Below are 20,137 nucleotides of genomic sequence, written 5' to 3'. Positions count from 1 at the left end.
CATAGGCTACCAGGTGCACTAAAATATTACCTGCATTGCGCAATGGCACATTCCATACATATAAAGAAAAATCACTAAAATGAAGTGGCCATTGTGGTGCACCTTTTGCAGTGATTTATGTATTTTTCTCTCCTCCTGCAGCCTGTCAGCTCTGCAGCTGCTCCCTCATCCCCCTCCATACTGAAGAGGAGGGGGGAGGGCAGCTGCTTTAACTGCCCATATCTCTGGACATTCCAGGCTTTCAAACAATCCCAGAATGAGAGCAATATGTTCAGTGCAGGGGAAGATACCACTGATAGAAATCAGGATGCTATCAATGTAGCTGAAAGTGAAAGTAAAAGCAGGTTTTACCTGCGATTATTCCTGACTCGATTTCTAACAGTGATATCTCCTGTTTCGCTGAGATTAATGCTGTCATTTGGTCTTGTATGAAAACCTGGAATGCCAGTTGCATGTTTCTAGCTGCTACCATTCAGGAGAAGGCAGCATCTAAAGCAGCCCTCCTCCCTCCACATTCTGCCCAAGCCCAGCTCTGGCAGATCAGTTAACTAATTTTCCCACTGCCTGAGCTGGACTCGGGCAAAATAGTTAGGTGGTTAAGGAGGATTTTCAGATCAGTGGAATTACTTTTGTATGATGCTAGCTATAACAGCAAATCGAGTTTGACTTTGAAAAATCCCATGAAAATCACAATACAATGAATCCACCTGTCAATAAAAGGGGGTTACATCACCATCCTAAATAGAAGTAATGAAGATGTTGGGTGATAGCTATACCTCCAGTAACCTGATAATGAATCCTACCAGCACCTTTAGAGGGAACCAGTCACGTTGAACATAGTGTTTGAGCTGCAGGCAGCTTGTTATAGAGCAGATTGATATATCGTTTTATGGGAAAAGATTCAGTATAACCTGTACTTAAATCTCCCCTCTGGGTTTTGAAACCAAGGAGATGGTTCTATCAGTGATCGACAGCTATCTCTGTATACACCGCGCTAGAGGGCATTTCCGGAGCTGTGGACCGGAAGATCTTGGCCGCACTCCGGAAATGCGGATGCGGAGAGTACATAGAGTGCTTTTCGCATCCATTCCTGCCCCTTTGAGAATGAATGGGTCCGCACCCATTCCGGAGATTGCGGAATGTACGCGGACCCATTCCACGGATCTTTTCCCACAAAACTATATATCAATCTGTATAACATGGTTCCTGCAGATTAAATTGTATTTCCATGGTGACAGATTCCCTTTAAACAATATTTTTTTTTTATCTGTTACAGACATTTTGGACATTTATGTCCTGTGGATGTGCCTTAAAGGAAATGTGTCACCAACATTTTTATCTGCCAAATAAAACTAGATAACAACACATAAACCTTTTTTCTAATCTCCTTTTACTTTCAGATTTTTTATGGGGACAGCCATCTTGCTTGAACTATACTTAATAGCATTTAGAAAGCATTGCTTCATGGCAGCCCTATGGCCCGTCGACACAATGGATAGGAGTTGACCCTATTACTTAGGCTACTTTCACACTCACGTTTGGCGCGGATCCGTCATGGATCTGCACAGACGGATACGTTCAGATAATTCAAACGTCTGCATCCGTTCAGAACGGATCCGTTTGTATTATCTTTAACATAGCCATGACAGATTCGTCTTGAACACCATTGAAAGTCAATGGAGGACGGATCCGTTTTCTATTGTGCCAGATTGTGTCATAGAAAATGGATCCGTGCCCATTGACTTACATTGTGTGTCAGAACGGATCCATTTGGCTGAGTTTCATCAGACGGACACCAAAAAGCGGAATGGAGACGGAACAGAGGCAAACTGATGCATTCTAAGCGGATACTTTTCCATTCAGAATGCATTAGGGAAAAACTGATCCATTTTGGACCACTTGTGAGAGCCCTGAATGGATCTCACAAACGGAAAGCCAAAACACAAGTGTGAAAGTAGCCTAACACAGGAGAGTTTTCTAGGCTCTGTGACCTGTGTAGAGGTTATTGTACAAGGAAAGACTACTGTAGATAAGCTTTGATAATCACCTGTTGTGAATGGTGGATCCTGTCTAATCTGTCATTCTAATCCTGCCTGTCATGATATCACCACTGTGTGCAGATAAGCAGTAATTGCAGTAAAGTGATCTATACAGACCAAGAAGTAGCGCCTATTATTAGGCTTAGTGGCCAGTGGGAGAACTGCAGGATTTTTATTTTTTTGTTTAAATAAAGATTTTGACATGGAAAATTAAAAATAACATAAAAAATTATTTAAAAATATGTTAAACATAAAAAGGTGATTTAAACAATAAGCCATTTTCTGATGACACATTCCCTTAATGTCCAAATGAGACAACCCCTTTAACACACCATTATATTTTTTTCAATATTTATTATTTACTGAGACAAGGTTGTCTTGTGGGTGCTAGGTTTTTACCCATCTTGTAGGTGTGTGTCCTGATGTTAGGAGAAATACATTTATGGTGTCAGACATCCACCGGTATGGTCATTACATTGATTACATGTAACGCCTCCAACTACAGGAATAACGATAATGGCAACCGATCCCTTACGTACAATATATGGAGAAGGAATCCAATACCTTTGTATAAGCTAATTTATATATAAAAATCCATCATTGGCTAAATCTTCTTTTAGTAACTCCTAAGGCTACTTTCACGCTAGCGTTTTTTGCGGATCCGTCATGGATCTGCAAAAACGATTCCTTTACAATAATACAACCGCATGCATCAGTCATGAACGGATCCGGTTGTATTATGTCTTATATAGCCAAGACGGATCAGTCATGAACTCCATTAAAAGTCAGTGGGGGACAGATCCGTTTTCTATTGTATCAGAGAAAACTGATCCGTCCACTTTGACTTACATTGTGTGTCAGGACGTATACGTCTCGCTCCACATCCCGGGACAGACAGAAAAACGCTGCAGGAAGGTTTTGATGTCCGCCTCCAGAGCGGAATGGTGACTGATCGGAGGCAAACTGAGAGGATCCTTTTCCATTCAGAATGTATTAGGGCAAAACTGATCCGTTTTGGACCGCTTGTGAGAGTCCATGACAGACCTCACAAATGGAAAGCCAAAATGTTAGTGTGAATGTAGCCTAAGAGTGAATGCTGCACAATAGACAACAGATTATTGAGAAGAGGATTCTCTATTCCTATGCTCAATTGGGCTAAGCAAATAGTGAATTAAAAAAATAGGGATGAAGATATATTTTCTAACAGTAATGCATAAAGTATCAGGGGACCAGACAGTCACAGTTAGAATTTGTTCTTGCCAAAATTATTATCATGTAATTGAAATAATCAAGCAATACTTGCCTGTATTATATAAAGATGAAAGTCTGTTTAAGATCTTGAGATCTGACTATAAATTTGTTGCCAAATGTGTGTCAAAGATTGGCAACATAGTTTCCTACAGTATGTTAATGTTGGAGATGGTGTCATCCGGCTCTTGGTTAAAACTGTGGGACAATACAAGTGTGGGATCCACTAGATGTGGTTTAATATTCATTAAAACCAGCAAGCAGAAGCGCTAGAATATTGAGTCTTTTAGTAACTACAATTACACACGTGGATATTATACAGTGTGAAGAATATATTTTACAGTTTGTCGGACTTTCCATGAATCTACATGATATTGCTGCCCCCAAATTATGCAATTTATCAGGAGCATCTAAACACTTTTTGCCTGTATGTCACAAAGATGTAGGCCTTGTCCGGTACTTTTATATTGATGGCCTATCCTCAGAATAGGCCATTAATATATGTTCAGTTTATCCAGCACCTGACAACTCCAGCGATCAGCTGTTCAGCAGTAGCTCCGGTACCATAACTACACAGTGCCATCCATTGTGTAGTGGACAGGCTGCTTACTGCACACATTGAAGCGCAGATTTGGGGTAAATGTATTGACTCCAGACAACATGGTACTCTTCCTTTATTCACTGTGTATTCGATATGACCTTGTTTTTTTTTTTGTCCGTAACTTTCTATCATTGAAATCCCTCAGGCCAAGTTAGACCAAATTACAGGTTAACTAATGCGTGACTTACATTCCAGAAGTGGTTGCTAAAAGATGGAAGTATGCTATGCTATGAGTAACAACCATTTGTTACTGAGGTTTGAAATGCGCAAGCATCATACCAGGATGTCCTGATTTTCTTTTTTTTTTTAAATCAGATCTTTTTTTTATTGAGCGTTTACAATGCAAATACACTGTTGTACAAATCACAAACAGAGAAGACACAGAAACATATTTCTCATATGGCTAACATCAATCAAGTTACCCAACGGTAAGCAGCACTCAAATTTCCACCCATCCCCCCACCCTTCCCTTCCCTTCCCACCCCAAGTTAGCATCAAAGTTACAAAGGCATACCGCTACACATTCCTATTCAGACGTCGAAACGACAGCCACGGTTCCCATAGTTTCTCAAACTTTGCCGGGCAGCCGCGTTTCTGATACACCACTCTCTCATAACTTAGCATCGTGTCAACTGTACATAAGAATTCGCCTAAGGTGGGCAGCGCTGTCTGTATCCAATGCAAGGCGATTAACTTTCTAGCAACATATAACACTCTTCCAATTGTTAATTTAAGTATCTGACTAGTGGCCAGTTCAGAGACATACCCCAACACACACACTCTAGGGTCAGGCAGTATCCGCACCTTATAAACGTCTTGTATAGTCTGAGTTACCATCCCCCAGTACCTCCCTAACCTCTCACATGTCCACATCATATGCACCAAATCCGCAGAATCCACAGAGCACCTCGGACATTCAGCCGTCGGTCTAAAACCAATGCGGAACAAAAAAACCGGTGTCTTGTAAATCCTGTGGACAATGAACAGCTGCGAGAGTTTACGACCTTCACTCAAGGAAGAGAGAGGTATCGCCTCCAGTATGTCAGACCATTGGTCATCAGTCAGCTCGCCAACATCCTTTTCCCATTTAACCCTAGCCGTCAGCGGATGGGACAGTAAAAACTTGTCGAGCAACAGCTTGTATATACAAGAGATCATACCTCTCCTCGCCCCCCTGGATAAAATCTGGTGTAACGCAGCATCTCACCCTGCCACCACAGTCTCGCCCCTAAATGTGGAGTTGTATGCGTGTCTCACCTGAAGGTATTTATAGAAGTGGGCTCTAGGCAAGTCATATACCTCCTGCAATCTGGCGAAGGACATGAAGTTTTTATCCTCCAGAAGGTGGCCCAATCGCAGAATACCCTTCCGTCTCCATGTCCCAAAGTCAGATAAGGAGAGGAACTCAGGCAGCCCGGGATTGTCCCACAGTGGAGTGTACTCCGTATTGCCTACAACCCCTCTTAACTGTTTAACCCTGTTCCACGTGGACTGCATCAAGTGACCCAAATCCCCCATAGGACCACCTTTCCCAACTCCTTTAGTCTCCAATATCAACATAAGGTCACTAGAGGACAAACAACGAGTAAACAGCTGACAAGTCACCTCCCTCAATTCTGGTTCTAACCACCCTTTAAAATGTTGGCATTGCGCAGCCAGAAAGTATACCCAAGGGTTTGGCACTGCAAGGCCCCCTTCCGTCTTAGGATACTGCAACGTTTCAAGTTTAATTCTCGGTTGCCCCTTTCGCCATATGAGCTCCCTGAAAGTAGCATTAATTTGATCAAATTTGGACTTTGACAGCCAGACCGGGGAGTTATGTAGCACATAGAGTAGCTGGGGCATCAACACCATTTTAATAAGATTCACTCTACCCGCCACCGACAGGTACAGTTTACACCATGCCTTGACTTTATTCCTGAGGCTGACAACCAGTGGGTCAAAGTTAAGGCGCTCAAAATCCCGGATTCTAGGGGATACGTGGATACCCAAATATTTAAAGGACGCTACGCATGGAATATTTCTTTCTCGCACTGTCTGCGATTGCACTTGCCCGTCAAGCAGCATAATTGCCGATTTACCCCAATTTATCGTCAGACCTGACAGGGCACCGAAGCGGTCAATAATCATCATAGCTGCCTCCAGGGATGGACCAGTGTCTCCCAGGAAAAGCAAAGTATCGTCCGCATACATCGCCACTTTATTGTTAACTGTACCATATTGGAACCCCTGAACGTCAAATGACCTATGAATCGCTGCGGCTAGCGGCTCAATCGCAACTGCAAATAGCAGAGGCGACAACAGGCACCCCTGTCTAGTGCCCCGGCCCAAACAGAACTTAGGGGACACCCCACCATTCGCCCTGACACATGCTTTGGGACTAGAGTATAACACTCGGACCTAGGATATGTACTCATCTCCAAACCCCATATGCACCATAACTCTCCACAGGAACCGCCACTCGATGCTGTCGAAGGCCTTGGCCGCGTCTAAAGAAAGGATAGCCCTATCTCCAACATTTTCAGCTGGGAGTTGAATACTGGCGAACACTCTCCGTACATTAATTGACGTAGATTTCTGAGGCATGAAGCCAGTCTGGTCAGAGTGTATGATAGACAAAATCACTTTAGACAGACGCGTGGCCAACACCTTTGCAAGCAACTTAACATCAGTGGAGAGCAAAGAGATCGGTCTATATGAGTCAGGGAGAGAGTGATCCTTGTCCGGCTTAGGGATGACGACTATGAGCGCCTCCTGCATAGACGGGGGCAATACCCCCCCCCCCCCCTCTCTGGAATAATTGAATACCGTCAAAAGTTCCGGGAGCAACACTTCCGCAAAGGTCCTATATACTTCCGCTGGAAGCCCATCTAAACCTGGCGCCTTATCGTTAGCCATAGCCACTAGTGCCGCCCTCAGTTCCTCCAACTCAATCGGCTCCTCTAACCGCATACAATCCTCCCTAGACAACTTAGGAAGATTCAATGAAGACAAAAAGGCGTCAATCTCCTCATCTGAACAGGTTATCTTGGAAGTATACAAAGAGGAATAAAAATTATTCAGTATATTTAAGATACTTTCAGTATCTCGTCTCAAAACACCAGTAGAATCTATCAGGCCAGTAATACATTGCGACCCTTGCTGAGCTTTTGCAATAATCGAGAGCATATGGCCTACACTCTCGCCTTCAGTAAAAAACTGTTGCTTGTAAAACATTAGTCTCCTCTCCGCAACTTCCAAGAGGTGACACCTCAGCTCCTCCTGCCTAGCCTTTAAAGCATTGCCTGTTAGATCAGACGGGTTTAGCACAAAGGCCTCCTCCGCTAGTTTCATGCTGTCATGTTTCTGTAGGTCAAGCTGCCTAGATTTAGATTTGATCTGACTGACTGATTTAATAAGGGAGCCCCTGAGGAAGGCCTTCATCGCCTCCCAAACAACAATCGGAGACGCAGACCCCTCATTGATACTAAAATATTCCCTAAGGGATTGAAGTGTCTCGGACGTGTCCCCCATCAGTGTTAGCCAGAAAGCATTCAAACGCCAATATTTAACCCCCGGCCTGGCTGTCTCCGAAATATCAAGGGCGACACTAAATATGGAATGGTCTGACAAGGTCCTGGCAAGATACTCTGAGTTCCGTACAAACGGAAACATGTGAGCGTTCACCAAACCCAGATCTATTCGTGACAGGGAGCCATATGTCTAGGAGCAACACGAATACCTCCTGTCTAAGGGGTGGGTCTCTCTCCAAACGTCCGTCAGACCTAGCTCCCTCAGTAGTCTCGCAAACGGAGTTACACCTGTAGTACTACCGCTAGCTGTAATCTGGCATCTATCAAGCGAGCTGTCGAGCACGTTATTAAAATCTCCCACTATTAACATTGGAAGTTCAGAAAATTCTGCCATAAACTCCATAAGCTTCCTCAAAGGTACCGAGTAAAATGGCGGGGGTATATAGATTGTCGCCAACACCATTCTTAAACCATGCACCACACAGTGAATCCCAATAAATCTACCCTCCTCATCCACACAGACCCTAAGGCATTCAAAGATAATATTCTTATGAACCAGGACACTAACCCCCCTGGAATGCGAGGAGAAGACGGAGTGCACCGAATAACCCAGCCACGGCTTTTGCAGAACATGTACAGACTGTTTGGTCATATGCGTTTCCTGCAGACATACTATTGCTGGCTGATATCTAGATAGGTAACGGAACAAACCATGTCTCTTTGTGGCATCTGCCATTCCCCTCACATTCCAACTAAGTATTCTAGTAACAGGCCCCATAAGAATGCATACATAAAGAAAAGTAGGTTAGTGATCCATTCATCTCCACCTCCCAGCAGCTGCAAGAAAAAGTAGCGTCAATCATCAGATTACAATCTCCTGTACGTTTCAACATCTTCGAAATGCCAACAATAACCCATTTGACAGTATTAGCCCCCACTGACCCCTCCCCCCTCCCCCCCACCCACCCAACCCAACCCAACCCAACCCAACCCACATAATAAACATAGGTAGCATAACCAGATACTCTATTGAACCTGGGGCCAACAATGTGAACTTGGCCCAACAGCGCCTGAAGCAGCACAGCATCCGGCAAGATACCATACACAGGCACAATAAGAAAGTGGGGAGCAACCAAGGGCGTATATGCTCTACCCACAATGCGTCTTCAGCAACCGGCATAAGACGAAAGTGAAACGTCCACAACGGTGAATGGACAGTCCAGGGGACAGCAAACCTCCGTCCAGGAACAGGCATGTCCAACAGTCTCAAGTGTCAGTTGATGGGATCCTGAGGCGACGTTCATTTTGGTCCAGCCACTTGACCGCAGCATCCGAATCTTCAAAGAACACAGCGGATCCAAACGCCACCAACCTGAGCCTGGCCGGGAACATCATAGAATATTGGACTTGCAAGTCCCTCAGCCTCCGTTTAATCTCCACAAAGCGAGCCCTCTTCTTTTGTACATCCGACGAATAATCTGGGAACAGAGACACCTGAACCCCATTAATTTTCAAATCAGGGTGAGACCTTGCAGCTCTCAGTATAGTGTTTCTATCGCGGTAGTGCAGGATTTTAGCAAGTATTGGGCGTGGCGGACGCCCTGGAGGTAGGGGCCGGGTAGGGACCCGGTGCGCTCGTTCAACCGCATAAAGTGCAGAGAGTCCATTATCACGGAATTTTTCCGCAAGCCATTTTTCAATAAATTCAGTAGCCTCTGGGCCTTCAGACTTCTCAGGTATTCCCACCAGCCTAATATTATTGCGGCGAGAGCGGTTTTCAAGGTCGTCGGTTTTCGCATAAAGCGCCGCTATGTCCTTAGACGCAGCCCGGCTCTCTCTCTCTGTAGGGTAACGGCCCCGTCCTCCAGATCCGAGACCCTCCTCTCTACCTCTGAAGTGCGTTCAGCTACCTTATGCAGGTCATGACGAATAATGGAGATATCAGCTTTTAGGCTTCCAATATTGATATTCATGGATTGGAGGGTGACATTGCAGTTAGCAATAGCAGCCATTATATCCTTCAAGGTAGGCTCAAGGGCATTCAACTCTGGCAGACTTTTCTCATTGCTGCTCAGACTAGTGCTCGCCCCCCCTCTTGCTGGCCGAGGGGCTGCTGCTCATCAGCACAGGGGCCATCCTGCTCCCCTATGCCCACATGTACTGGTGCCAGGGCGTCATCTTCTCCCCACTCATGACTGGGGGACTGATGGGGCTTGTGAGCGAAGCGCTCCAGCCGCGCTGCAGCTCCCTGACTCACCGCCGCCCTCAGGTCAGGCCAGTCCTCCTCCTCGGCGCCATCTTGGAAACGGCTCTCCCTCTCATGTCGGCTCGGCGTCTTGCCCCTTTTTGCCGGCATGTCGCTGGAGTATTGCACCGGACCGCTGCTTAAGTAAGTCCCCCGCTTCTCCCGATGATTACAGCACAAAATGCCACCGCTGAACGGATAATAGGTAGGATTATCGCCGGAGCTGGTGCGCCGTGCGTCCTACTCCATGCGCCGCTAGGCTCCGCCCAGGATGTCCTGATTTTCAATAAAAAATTACCGTAAATAACATGAAATAAAGTTGTGTGCGTTTAGATTTCTCCTTGGACTAGTGCTGGATTTACCCTTCTCAAATGTGCAGGGGCTCCCTTCTCACTTCTAAGGCTTGCACCCAATCTGTCCCCTGTGTCAGACATGTATAGTTTAAGTGGCTGCACATGCATGGGCCATCTCTCTTAAAATCTGTGAAACAGACCCATTCTTTGATATACAGCACAATGGAAGATGGGGTTGTGTAAAGTGCAGAACCTCTTTAATTATTATTTATTTAAAAGCGCCATTAATTCCATTGCGCTGTACATCAAAGAGTGGGCATACATACATAATATAGAACAACACATCCAATGAGCATGATCTTAGTAACAGACTGGTACACAGGGGACAAGGACCCTGCCAGCGAGGGTTTACAATCTACAAACTGGGAAGACTCAGTAGGAGAGGGTTTGTATGGTGGCAGAATACTTATTCCAGGTGGTAGGTTGGTGGTTGCTTTTCAGGTTGCTTTTGAAGGTTTGGGGGAGAGTATGATGTGCTGGAGTATGGAGGATACACGTGAGAAATCTTTTAGATGATTGTGTGAGGAAAAGACAAGAGGACAGCAAGGAAGGAGGTCTTGTGAGGATCAGAGATTATATGTGGGGATGGAACGGGAAAGCAGGTAAGAGCTGTAACGAGGGGACAGATCGTGGATGGCTGTATATGTAGTTTTTGTATTTCAATATATTGAAGGGTATGACAGAAGGAAGAGACAGAGAAGAGAGGAGAGGTGGATTTGGCGGGCAGAACAGTTGAGGATAGATTGTAGGAGTACAAGAATTGTAAATGAGAGGCCACAGAAGAGGATGTTGCAGTAGTCCAGGCAGGAGATGACAAGGACATGCACTTGTATTTGAGTTGACTGAGGAGTGAGGAAGGAGCAAATAAATACAAGAGATGTTCTTGAGTTGAAAGCGGCAGATGGTGACTTAAGAAGTTATTCAGGATTTAAAAATGGATGGCCTTAGTACAGACTATTAATAAAACATACAGTAGGTGGGGGGGTCCCAACTTACGGCACCCCCGCCTATTCGGTTCTTTGAAAGTGCAAGCGCTGTGGACTATTTTTCATTTACATTGGTCCAGTGTACTTTTCATTGGCAGCTCGACTTTATCTATAGCCAAATAAGTGGCAGAAATACCTTTTAATAATTCCAGAGAAAAAGCATTGATTGCACATCCCCATGCTATGCCATGTATAGCATACTATGCTATTGATCTATTATTGCTCCTCAGCACAATTCATATCATTTCTCAGCATAGATTATAGTATACCAAGCCCTAATCTACATAGCGTACACCAGGCATTAGTATACATTTTGTTCAAAATGCATAGGCCCACTCACCACACCAAGGTTGTGTCTATGAGTGGGTACATACTCTAAATTGGTGCAGTGCCACATGGTGACCACCACCACTGCAACACCACACCAGCAGGTGGCGCAACCCAACAGTCCAACAGCACCCCTGCTGTCAAACTAAGCCCCCATATGGCACTAGGCAGCACCAACCCACAGGCACAGCACCCCAGCAACAACAGCCACCATGCAGCGCTGTAAAATATGTACAGATTTTAAAAGCTCACCTTTCCATGTGGTCTCAAGAACTACAAGCTGAGATTTTAGTAGGAGTTTATTAACCCTTCTTCATGGTGCCACAAAAAATTAGAGTATTAGGTCTGTTTGATTCTGTTTGCTTCAGTTAGGTACCAAATCCAGCACTTCAGTTTTTTTGTTTTTTTTTGTTCTGCTCCTGTGACGGAGAAGAATAAGGGAAATAACATACGCTGATGTGTAAGAAGCCTTTCCTGTACAGGTACACTGAGGTAAAACCCCATGTGGTTTTCAAATGCAGTTTTGTGACCTCAGCCACAACGTCTGAATATACCCTTAGTAAGAAATAGGGGACAGATGGAAGAAACAGAGACTGTAGGGTCAGACTATATGTGATCTGATACCATGGAGACACATAGATCTGTAAAAAAGCTGTAGACCTAAAATAATGCAACATTTTTAATAAAGACTATTTTTAAAGTAGATTTTTATTGTAGACACGTTTGATGTCCAATAGTCTTTATTTCATTTAAAATCCAAAATTATAAGGTCTGATTCATCAAACCTATATTACATTAAGGGCTTTCTAACATGACCGTATTTTTGTTCTGTGTAGTTATGTGGTGCTATTAACACCACCATTTTTTGAACTGGGCCAAGGGTCCACGCCGAGAAACTCAGGGCAAGTCCTGTCTTTGGCCATGTCTCATGAAACACTAACCTGGGGATAATTGGGGGGATTTATCAAGTCCTGCACTCCAGCATTCTGTCTTTCAAAAGTTGCAGACTAGAGATTTTGCAATGTTTTGAGGTCACTTTTGTGAAAATTCTTCAACTTTTTGCATAACGGCACCACTTCAGTTGGAAAAGTTGTCATGGTTAGCTATGCTAATGAGTTTAACTCCAGATCTAATATGTTTCAGACTTAAGTCGTAAAAAGTCCCATAACTTTTCCAGTAGGAGAAATGTTAAGTAACATTTCTAGACAAAAGTGTTATGTTCAAAGATGTTACAAATATAACAAACAATGCGTAGCGTTTGATAAATTCAAGGAAAACTGACTTCAACTATTAGCCTCATGATAAATTCCCCCAGTGTCTCCAGGTGCATACCCATGACAGACTGTACCACAGACGATTTTTAATGCAGATATGTGAATCAGGCTACATTGACATCTCTGGTAACCTAATCCGGCTGTTCAACAGATCCGGTATTGTGGGATACTGCAGTTCACCTCTGGACCCAATAGACTATAATGGGCCACTTTCCGGCATGAGTGCTGGTTTTCAGTCAGACAAAAACCATTGATGGCAGGGTAGAGCATTCAGTTGAAAGCTAAAGAAGTGTATAAAAAATATATTTGTGTAGTAATCTAAAGAATCATTGTATTGCCGATGGAGGGCTTTTTTTAATTAAAGCTATGGATTTGACAATTCTTTGTCGTTTTTTTCTTCTTCTTCTTTCTTGCACCATGAAAGAATTGTAGAATTGTTACAATTTATAATATGTCCCTTTTTATCTTTCTTATGCAGTCAACTTTGTGGATATGGCCAGAACAAAGGACTTCTACTCTGGATGTTTATAAAAGAATTGTGAAGCTTTATACTGAACATCAATAAGTTTCCAACAAAGATCTAATATTCTAGCCTTAAAGAAATGTTTGCGGCACTTTATTAGAACAAGCTGCTAAAGTTTTATCCCATTTATGTAATAGATCATCTTTAAAGGGAAATTGCCTAATGAACAATGTCTGCCATGCTGGGAAATAAGCAGAAGCACAAAGGGCTGCTTCTCAATAATAAGTGATGTGGCTTGTATGTGCTGATCCAGGGTTGTTTTATGTGTTTTAGTACCGGAGCATTTACAGGATTGAGTCTGTACAGATATTTATGAGTGTCTTTTATTGCATGTTGGACCTGCAAACACTTCTAACGTGTCTTAAAGGGTAGCATTCAGTGTAGTATTCAGTGTAGTATGGCTGCAGCCAGTGATTAGCTGGGCAATCATATGGCTTGGGTCAGGAGGAACCAGAAAATAAAGACCAGTGAGAGAGCCAGGAAGCAGTGGAACAGGAGTGACGGGAGCAGTTAAGGTATTACTTTTTTTATTAAGTTATTTGCCCTTTAATGGGCAATGTTATTTGGGCCTGGTAAGATTGTATTATTTGGATACCTTTCAGGACACCATGGAATGGGATGAGTGTTAGTAGAAGGTACTGCACAGGGCACCATCGAACCTGTGGCAAGCCATTAATCTCTGTATCTCAGAATGAACTGCTGCCTGCATGGAGACCTGCTGTTCTATGAGAATGGAATTCATCTGTTCCTAACTGACTATATCATTGCTGGATGTGATCTACGTTGGGTTTCCATGATGTTATGTTGAATCTACTAGCTAATTATTGTCATTTATGACATTTTTTGTTTTAGCTAGAAACAAACGTGTGCTATTTTTGACTTTTGGATTTTCATTTATTTTTATGAAACTATATGCATGTAATGGTGAAAGGCCAATGACTAATCATTACTAACACTTACTAACCCTGTTATCAGGACATGGAATGTGTTTACATTACAGTCTAAGTATGGCAGATGTTTCATCTTTGTGTGTAATCGGTTAACTCTTTCATATTATGAGTGGTTATCCACAATGTTTAATATCAGTGAGTTGCCATGCTTTTCCTTGAATAACTAACTTTTCATTGATGCCCGTAGCCTGCCTCTGCTATTAAAATATTCATACCTACCTGTACTCCGATACTGCGCACTGGCTCCTGCATGTCCATTGTGCGGTCCACAGCAGAGGAGGTGACCATTCCCATGATGGAAATAAACAGGCTGGGGGCCAGAAGATGGACATGCGGGAGGCCAGGATGCAGGATTGGAGCAGTGGGGAGCAAGCGAGTATGGATGTTTCAATAGTGCAGGTAGGCTGTCAGTATCACAGAAAAGTTAATTGTTTCCAGACAACCCCATTGAGACCTCATGCAGACCTCTGATTTTCGTGTCACAAAAAAACAGATAGCTTCTGTGTGCATTACATTTATTCTCCCTCCCCATCAACAGAAAGGGCTATTCTCATCTGCACAAATGGACAAGACCTGTGGTTCTCATCAGGCATACAGATGGATATATAGATGTCCCATTAACGTGTATAAGTCACTGTTCTGATAGCATACTGAAGAAAATATGGTTATGTGCATGCAGCCTAAGTAATCACAAGTTACAGAACACACTCATTGATTAGCAGTCACAGTTTGTGCTGTTAAACAGACACATAACATGTCAGAGGTATTTAATTGTAAAAGACATTGTAGTTAATCATCATCTCAGGAAGTCCCTAAGACCCAATACAACAAATAAACATGGACTTAGATGACACGCATCTAGACACATAAAAATAGCACCGAGGAGTCACACTGGATTGCCTGCTGAAGTTATATTCTCAACATGGAGATAAGGGTACTTTCACACTAGCGTTTTTCTTTTCCGGCATAGAGCTCCGTCCTAAGGGGGCTCAATACTTGAAAAGAACTGATCAGTTTTATCCCCATGCATTCTGAACGGCAATCCGTTCAGGATGCATCAGGATGTCTTCAGTTCAGTTTTTTTTACTTTTCAGGACGGAGATAATACCGCAGCATGCTGCGGTTTTATCTCCGGCCCAAAAAACAGAACACTTGCCTGAATGCCAGTTCCATCATTTTTTTCCATAGGAATGTATTAGTGCTGCATTGCCGCATGCACAGACCTTTAAAAATGTGATAAAAAAATTAATACCGAATCAGTTTTGCCGGATGACACCAGAAAAACGGATCCGGTATTGCAATGCATTTTTCTGATTTATCAGTCATTTTTCAGACTGATCAGGATCCTGATAAGTCTGAAAAATGCCTGATCAGTCAGAAAAAATGACATGCATTTTCATACAGGCAACGGAACTGCCTGCCGGAATCATCAACACAAGTGTGAAAGCACCCCAAGTTAGGCTACTTTCACACTTGCGTTCGGAGCGGATCCGTCTGGTGTCTGCACAGACAGATCTGCTCCTATAATGCAGACGATGGGATCCGTTCAGAACGGATCCGTCTGTATTATATTTCAGAAAAAAATCTAAGTCTGAAAGTTAGTCAGACGGATCCGTCCAGACTTTACATTGAAAGTCAATGGGGGATGGATCCGTTTGAAATTGAGCCATATTGTGTCAACTTCAAACGGATCCGTCCCCATTGACTTACATTGCAAGTCTGGATGGATCCGTTTGGCTCCGCACGGCCAGGCGGAGGGTGTCCGCCTTCTGAGCAGAGGCCAAACGGTGCCAGACTGAGGCATTCTGAGCGGAACCCCAAACGCAAGTGTGAAAGTAGCCTTACCAGTATAGACCACATTTTTTCCAAGTCTTTAATTGTAAATAATTATTCTAAATAATATGCACATAATTTTCGTTGGCAGATCGCAACAGACGTTGCACAATAAATTTGCCAATCTTGAGAGATTATGTAATTTTTTTTTTACAAATCAGTAGGTTGAATGGATGAACAGAAATATAGATTAAAAGAGATGTTTAGATATGATAGATATATATAATAATATTATCATACTGTTACTGAAAAAACACACCATACAAAGACTCATTTTACTAGCATAAAGTGACCGTATCGTGGTAAATATTTGTGTTACACAGGAGCTCTGTAGACTGTATAACTGATTACAGAACACACTTTCCTCCCACTTTTGAGGGGGTGCGTCTTATAGGGCGAAAAATACGGTAGTTATAGCGAGTGACTTACAGGTGACACGTGTTTTCAATTGGAGTTGTTCAAGTTTCCCACCTTTTCCATCTGGCTCAGACCCCCATAACGACTTTCTCTAGATGCACATATTATACTCCAAATTCTGTTCCTTTTTTAACTCCATCTGCCCTTAATAGTGTACCTACTTTGTGGCACAATGCTTCAGAAAACTGCACTTCAAAATATCATCGTAACTATAATTACCATGCCCAAAAAATAGTGCCACATAGACAAATAGTGAAAAAAATAACTGTTGGCGTAATTTATCAAACTGGTGAAAAGTAGAACTGGCTTAGTTGCCTACAGCAACCAATCAGATTCCACCTTAAATTTTTGACAGCTCTTTTGGAAAATGAAAGGTGGAATCTGATTGGTTGCTATGGGCATCTAAGACAGTTCTACTTTACACCAGTTTGATAAATGATCCCAAATGCCTCATGTAGTGATCCAGACATTTACAGTGTGCAACATATCAAAAGTACCATATTTTACACCCCAGAGTAATAGTGATTTTCTCAGTTACCTACACAGTAGTAATGTCCCCACAAGGTTATAATTAGTGATGAGTGAAGCGAGCTTCGGATCCTAGAGGACTGGTACCTCAGAACGGATCCAAGTTTTAAATTGTTTTTTCAGTTTAAAAATCAAATACCGAAGTTATTCAACGAAGTCTCATAAGACTTTGCAAATAACTGACTTTGACTCATCGTAGGCCCTACATTTTAACCCTGAAAAATCCATTTTAATTCCAGGTTGTAAAGCAACAAAAAAAGGAAAAACTGTAAAGCAAGTTAATAATTTTGCAAGATGCTGTATATATGAGATAAATTGATATGCGATAGATGCTGTGATCCAGATGCTGGTTAATGTCTTCTTTGTGGCTTCAGTAAACCACCATCCAGACACAGGTGGTATCTTTATTACACACCCTTGTCTCTGCATGGACCATTTACAGGCACATAGCAAAAGGAAATTTGGTGTCATGGCACCCATAATGTGTCCTGCCATTGACAGTCAGCCATCATTGCCTCCTTTTGCATTGGTATTGTGAACAAGAAAGTTGGACTGCAACAGACTGGAACAGTATCGTCTTTAGCAATGAATCCAGGTTCCATTTGGGATCCGATAGTGATCAGGTTAGAGTATGGAGGCCTTGTGATGATAGCTTCAGTGCTGCCTTTGTTGTGGAGTGACACACTGCCCCAACTGCTGGTGTGAAGATCTAGGGAGCCATCACATACGACAGTCGATTACTCCTAGATACAGGGCACACTAACAGCTGGACATTTTCTCAGAGGCTACTTTTATTACGATTATTGACTGCTAAACATGCCCCTAAGATGCACTTGAAGGCATTTTGGCAAGTTGGTAGAGTTTGAGGGGCGACTAATTGGACTGAGAGTGTTCAATAAGCAAATGTTTTGTATCCAATACCACACAACTAAATGTCTTCTGCTCTAGCAATGGTCATCATATCCAATGTGTATTTCATGGAGTACAACAACTAAAGGGGCTCATCTGCACTCAAAAGGTTCAGTTAGTAGTGAAATGCATGTAAGGGGGCATAGAAAATGGTGTTCTCGCTCTAAATTTTACTATTGATTCCCACCTTTACACCTGCTGTGCATTATTCCAGTGCTGGGACATCATTGTGTGCATCGCTGTTAATAAAATTAATGTGTTGACTTATCACTGATTAGATCATCTGTGTACCGTGACATAACTGTGTTCATTATCCCTATACTGTGACATCACTGTGTGCATTATGTCTGTACTGTGACAGTACTGTTTGCATTATCCCAGTAGTGTGACATAACAGTGTACATTAACCCATTATTATTTCATCACTGTGCACATTCGTGTCTGCCCTTTCTCGGTAGTTTAGCAAAGATCAATGTATTCAACTTCACAACAAATGGACATACATTAGATTTTAGTCTTCATGTCCCTTTCAGAGAAAACGAATCTTTACTTACAAAAAAATTATCTACTGCGTTATTTCTGTGCTAGTTAGGCTCTGTTCACACTCCAGTTCGAACCCATTGCATTTTAATGGTTCCCATCGGGGGAACCATAATTTTGACAGCAAGAATAGCACTGCATGCTACACTATTCTTGCCAATTAAAGTCGCAAAAACCTTAAAAAACCGAAGGGCATAGATCAGTTTGAACATAGCCTTCCATATGTAAAGCAAAGTAAAGTTATCTGTGTTAGAAGAAATCGGACGGGTCATGAAGTAGTTTTGCCATTTCGTGAGATTGCCAACACTGTTCTGCACATCCGCCGCCTATGCTGTCCTACTTATTTATTGTCCCACTGCTGGGAGCTCAGGGACCAACCTCTTCCTCCTATGGATGGGGTCCTGGGGGTTCAAGGCCCCTTTACATGGCTCAATTAAGCAAATTGTCTGGAAGAAAGCGATCCTTTCTGACACTCACCAGCTTATCAGTGAAGGAGATTGCTGCATAAAAATGTACGAGGAGGAGTGATCGCCAGTGCCATCACTCATCCCCATACAGAATCATTGTTTACTGACAGCAGAGTGATGTTTGGACGGCACAATATGCTGCCGGCAAACGATTATTTAGTGACTGCATGCACATTTCACTTTTTCATCGGATACTCGGCAGCACCATTACACCACAGATTATAGCATTCCTATGAACACAGCGAAGACTGCCCGATGTTCAGGCAGTGTAAAGGGACCTCTGGATCATTGCACAGCAGATGTGCTGACATTCATGTTTTGTACTGCAGAGAAATATTAGTGCCTATTGTGTATAAAGGACCATATATAAGTGAATTTGCAGAGTACTGAATGTACAACATAAGCTGGTGTTACGGCTGGGCCTTCTATAGTGTTTACTTAGAATACAAGCAGCTTCGTTGGCGGCGTGAGTCATTGTGAGTCTATACCCGGTTATCACGCCTCACATGTAATTGTTTTTTGTCTTACAGTTACTGGAGCTGTGCAGGTTGGTGAAAGATGATGCCCTGAAGGTTGTTTCCGCTTTTAACATACCACGTGACACCATCCAAGCCCCTATTGCTGGCATTCCCAGCTCGAGGGCACAGTGGGCTTATTACCCCCAGCCAAAAGAGGATGACCACAAAGTGCCAAGGAAAATCAGTGCCAAGCTATAACCTGATCCTGTTTACATAGTGCTGCCAAGTAAAGTAGAAATGAATTAAATGAAGTGACTCGGAAAATGTTGAGCTTTCGTCTTCTCAGATGCAGGAAATTATCAAATTACCTTTATAATAAACACACAATCCTCTTTTAATTGTTAATACAGAGGGAAAACACATATTAAATATAACTGGACAAATAGAAATGTGGGACTTTTGTAATTTAAAAGTAGATTGTTTTTCATAATAAACTGAATACTCAAAATCCATTGATGTACGTATATGCTTTATCTCTTTTTATTTGTCTGTTCTTATGCACGGCTAAACGGCTGGACCGATCTGCACCAAATCTGGTAAATCAGGGGCTTAGAAAGAGTGGGTTTCAGCTCTCTAGAAAGTATGGTTCTTGAGATATCCACAAAAAAGTCAAATATATTTCACTCATATCCCAACTGACATATAGACTGTCACATGACCATTACAGGGCAATAGAAGTTTGTAGGTCCTTCAAATCTTCGCCTCACTGACATACACACAGTTTTACACCAAGTTTCCATAACAACCAGCCATTTTTCTTCACTGTTATAGGTCACTGTGGATGCCGCTATTAGAGTACTATTATGGCAGCAAGGTGGATGTCACGGTTATAGGATGTTAAAGGTTGCAGTGGATGTCACTGTTATA

General features: G+C 42.8%; 1 protein-coding gene across 1 annotated transcript in view; it reads left to right on the top strand.

The window, feature by feature from the left end:
- Nucleotides 1–19,722, top strand: part of ACOXL (acyl-CoA oxidase like) — a 511,506-nt gene extending 491,784 nt beyond the window's left edge. The window contains exon 19 of the mRNA XM_044289630.1: nucleotides 19,283–19,722. Coding sequence (XP_044145565.1) covers nucleotides 19,283–19,468 — 186 coding nt within the window. The 3' untranslated portion in view covers nucleotides 19,469–19,722. The remainder of the gene's footprint in view (nucleotides 1–19,282) is intronic.
- Nucleotides 19,723–20,137: the final 415 nt, after the last annotated feature.

Source organism: Bufo gargarizans, chromosome 4, assembly GCF_014858855.1.
Source record: "Bufo gargarizans isolate SCDJY-AF-19 chromosome 4, ASM1485885v1, whole genome shotgun sequence".
Lineage (NCBI taxonomy): Eukaryota > Metazoa > Chordata > Amphibia > Anura > Bufonidae > Bufo > Bufo gargarizans.
The sequence above is the reverse complement of the archived record's forward strand: the minus strand, read 5'-3'. Positions and strand labels throughout refer to the sequence as shown.